Source organism: Rhipicephalus sanguineus, chromosome 11 (genome assembly GCF_013339695.2).
Source record: "Rhipicephalus sanguineus isolate Rsan-2018 chromosome 11, BIME_Rsan_1.4, whole genome shotgun sequence".
NCBI lineage: Eukaryota > Metazoa > Arthropoda > Arachnida > Ixodida > Ixodidae > Rhipicephalus > Rhipicephalus sanguineus.
Genome location: NC_051186.1, coordinates 541,425 through 544,715, shown reverse-complemented (window position 1 = coordinate 544,715; position 3,291 = coordinate 541,425). Strand labels below are relative to the sequence as shown.

Here is a 3,291-nt window from a genome sequence, read left to right as displayed (position 1 = left end):
TAAACCATTATTTTGTGAAACGCATGCGTAGCAGTAAGCATCATATTTTACAACGTTAAAATTGGGTTTACGCTAGGTTTTTGTACCATTTTTTATATTGTAGCGCAGTGCTCGAAGGTTGAATACATCCGCAGGACAGTAAACATCAGTGGCCTTGTGGTTCTTTTGGTGGTGCTGCGATTTTTCGAGCGGTTGCGTTGTGAAATTGTGTTTGTGTATTTTCGTGCAGAGTGCATCGGCGAGACTGCTGGTATTTATTTATTAACGGTGACATGAGTGAGCTCAACCAAGAGTATTTGCGTCGAGCGGGCAAGCTGTGATAATGCCTGGGCATTGCTGTGTACCGCGGTGCCGCGGGAACTATGACGGTGGAGAATCTGTGCGCGTGTTCACGTTCCCTTCGGACCCAGCAAGAAGAACTCAGTGGATTAAAGCTATTCACCGTGCGGACTTCACACCAGGAAAGCGATCAGTGGTAAGGCTAACATTTCTTTTAAGTGCCGTTGTTTACACTTCTTCTGCATTGCGTAACACCGCGTGGATTGATGTGCGAGATAACGAGGACGCTCGCTCTAGATTGAAAAGAATGTTTGTGTAGCCAACATGCTGTTCCTTTGTTGGATTGAGTCAACGCGGAGTGGCACAGTATAGGTAACATTAGGCACCATGAATTTGTTTGAGAAATATGCGAAGTACCCATTACTTTGCTGCCACGAACATGAGATACTGCTTCTGAACTTAAGATACTGCGTTATTCTAATGTCCTTTTTAATATCCCAGGTCTGCGAGCGCCACTTCAAACCATCCGACATGGTAGACTCAACAAGCTACGTGGATGCAAAGACCGGCAAAGTAATTGAAGCAAAGCTGAAGCTTACGCGTCTTCGACCTGACGCAGTTCCAAGCATATTGCCGAACTGTCCTGCTTACTTTTCCGCCCCAGCCTCAAGCACATCTCGAGAGGCCCCACATGAAAAGAAAGCGCGTCGAGAGGCAGCTTTCCTGCAAGATGCCATCAAAATGTCCATCGAGACGCATCACGAGGAAGAGCAAAATAACAAAATTGATACTTTTCAGGCGCTCTTAAACTGCCTCCCATGTATCAAGGTTTCAAAATTCTGGGCAGTAATTCCACAGCATGACTGCGTACTCTTCCTCAACCTCACTGTCGATGATGCCCCAGCTATCAGAAAATCAGTTAAAATCACAGAGGATCTCTCTTTGAGGCTGTTTTTTCAAGACGTCGAGGTCACCAAAGTTGATGGCATAGACGTTCCAAACACTGTGAATGACATTCGGTGCTTGACAAATCTTCTGGAAGCTGTTGAGGGATTTGATGAGACACCTGCCTTGAACTCCGAGGACAAGACCAGTGGCATACTAAAGCTCGTGGTGTCACTTCTTGAGGACGCAATGAATCGGGAATTGCAAGACGAGGAGCGGAAAGATTCTTGTACCTTCTTAAGGGAGCAAGTCACCCCGCTACTCTTCAGACTTGCTGGTATTTTCGAGCCTGTTATTTACCATCTCTCCCCACGCCTATAGGTACTTGAGGAACTACGGAGGTCTCAAACTGCCGCATGAATCAACAATCAGACGTGTATGCAATTCTCATGTTGTGAATCCCGCAGCTGAACAGCAGGATGTTTCATTCCTGCTGTATGCGAAGAAACTTGTGACTGCAATGAAGGATCATGAAAAATCGGTAGTACTCATGATGGATGAAATCCATATACAATCGTACTTGGATTACAAAGGCGGCACAATCGTTGGCGTTGCCAGTAACACTTCAAATGCAGCCAAGACGGCACACGTATTTATGATGCAGAGCCTTCTGTCACCTCAAAAAAATGTTCACATTTTGCCCGTTGATAAAATCAATGCTGAACAGCTTCACACTGTCCTCCGAACCATCATAAATGAACTTGAAAAAGTTGGTCTTCGCATCATTGCTGTTATCACTGATAACAATTCTATCAATCGCAGAACAATGTCTCTTTTTGGAACTTCATCAAAAGTCAGCAGCTCCTACCCCCACCCATCAGATCCCACACGTACTCTTTTTTTTGTTATTGACCCCGTTCACCTGTTAAAATGTGTTCGGAACAATTGGATTAATCAAAAGAATTGTGGCACATGCATGTTTTTTCCTTCACTTCTGAATCTGCACAGCAACCCAAAAATTCTGACTGCATCGTTCAAGACCCTCCGTGATCTTCACTTAAAGGAACAAGATCAACTTGTGAAGGCTGCTCCAATGCTCTCAGTAAAAGCCCTCAACCCTTCCAGCATGGAGAGGCAGAATGTTAAGCTTGCACTGAAAGTGTTCAATCCATCCACGACAGCTGCAGTAGAAACATATGCTCAGCGCTATGACTTGCAGCATGCACCTGGAACTGCAGAGTTCCTAAGGATCGTTGAAACCTGGTGGAAGATTATTAATGTTAAGTCTCCCAGCAAAGGACGACGGCTTCGTTATGTGCTGCAGACTCCCGTCGCACAAATATTGTGCCCACAAGTGGAATTCCTTCGAAACATCGTGCAGTGGCTTGACGTGTGGGAGCAATTGAAGTTCGATAATGGAATCTTCACACGGGAAACCCACAGTGCCTTTCGACCCACTACGGAGACGCTGCTTAAGCTTATCACCTATTGCCTCGAAGACCTTCGATTTGATTATGTCCTCCTGGGTAAATTCCAGAGATTGTTTGGAGGAAAGATTTGGCAAGTATAGGCAGCTTTCCGGATCTCAGTACCATGTCTCCATGAGGCAGGTATTTGAATCTGAACGGAAGCTTCGTCTACAGAGTGCCCTGAAGATGCCAGAGATGGATACAGAGACGCCACTAATGAAAACTGATGTGGCCATTTTGCAGAAATTTAGAATTGAAGTAAACGCCGAGGACTTCGAAATGAAGGCATCAAATCTTCCTGCCATCACATACGTTGCAGGCTACTGTGCCCATGCTGCACTAAAGAAGCTCGCATGCGTTGCGTGCAGAGAAAACTTATTGGAAGACGAAGACATTGTGCTTGAAAACACAGAAGTAATTCAAAGCATGAGTCGTGGGGGACTAAAGTTTCCCCAGCCTGCAGTAGTGAATGTTGTCATGACCGCCGAAAATAGTATTAGACAAGCTACGAAGCCCCAAGTATTGTGCTGTCTTTCATGCGCTCCCAAATCAAAGGGAAGCCCTTTTCTCACTAACGTCCAACCTGTTGGAGGACTGCGGCAATTTGGAGGAGTGTGAGAGTGGTCACAGCCCACAGTTAGTGTTGCAACACCTACTT

General features: G+C 45.6%; 1 protein-coding gene across 1 annotated transcript; it reads left to right on the top strand.

The window, feature by feature from the left end:
* Positions 1–257: 257 nt before the first annotated feature.
* LOC119374192 (uncharacterized) lies at positions 258–2,734 on the top strand. The gene is made up of 3 exons (XM_037644250.2): positions 258–475; positions 781–1,469; positions 2,173–2,734. The coding sequence occupies exons 1-3, from the start codon at positions 323–325 to the stop codon at positions 2,732–2,734; spliced, it is 1,404 nt and encodes a 467-aa protein (XP_037500178.1). The 5' UTR covers positions 258–322.
* Positions 2,735–3,291: the final 557 nt, after the last annotated feature.

What these genes read in the sequence shown, in the direction of transcription:
- LOC119374192 (XM_037644250.2), top strand. Translation starts at nt 323, where the DNA reads ATGCCTGGGCATTGCTGTGTACCGCGGTGCCGCGGGAACTATGACGGT. An exon ending in CACCAGGAAAGCGATCAGTG is followed by an intron (nt 476 to 780) that starts GTAAGGCTAACA and finishes TTAATATCCCAG; the next exon opens with GTCTGCGAGCGCCACTTCAA. An exon ending in TCTTGTACCTTCTTAAGGGA is followed by an intron (nt 1,470 to 2,172) that starts GCAAGTCACCCC and finishes GAATCTGCACAG; the next exon opens with CAACCCAAAAATTCTGACTG.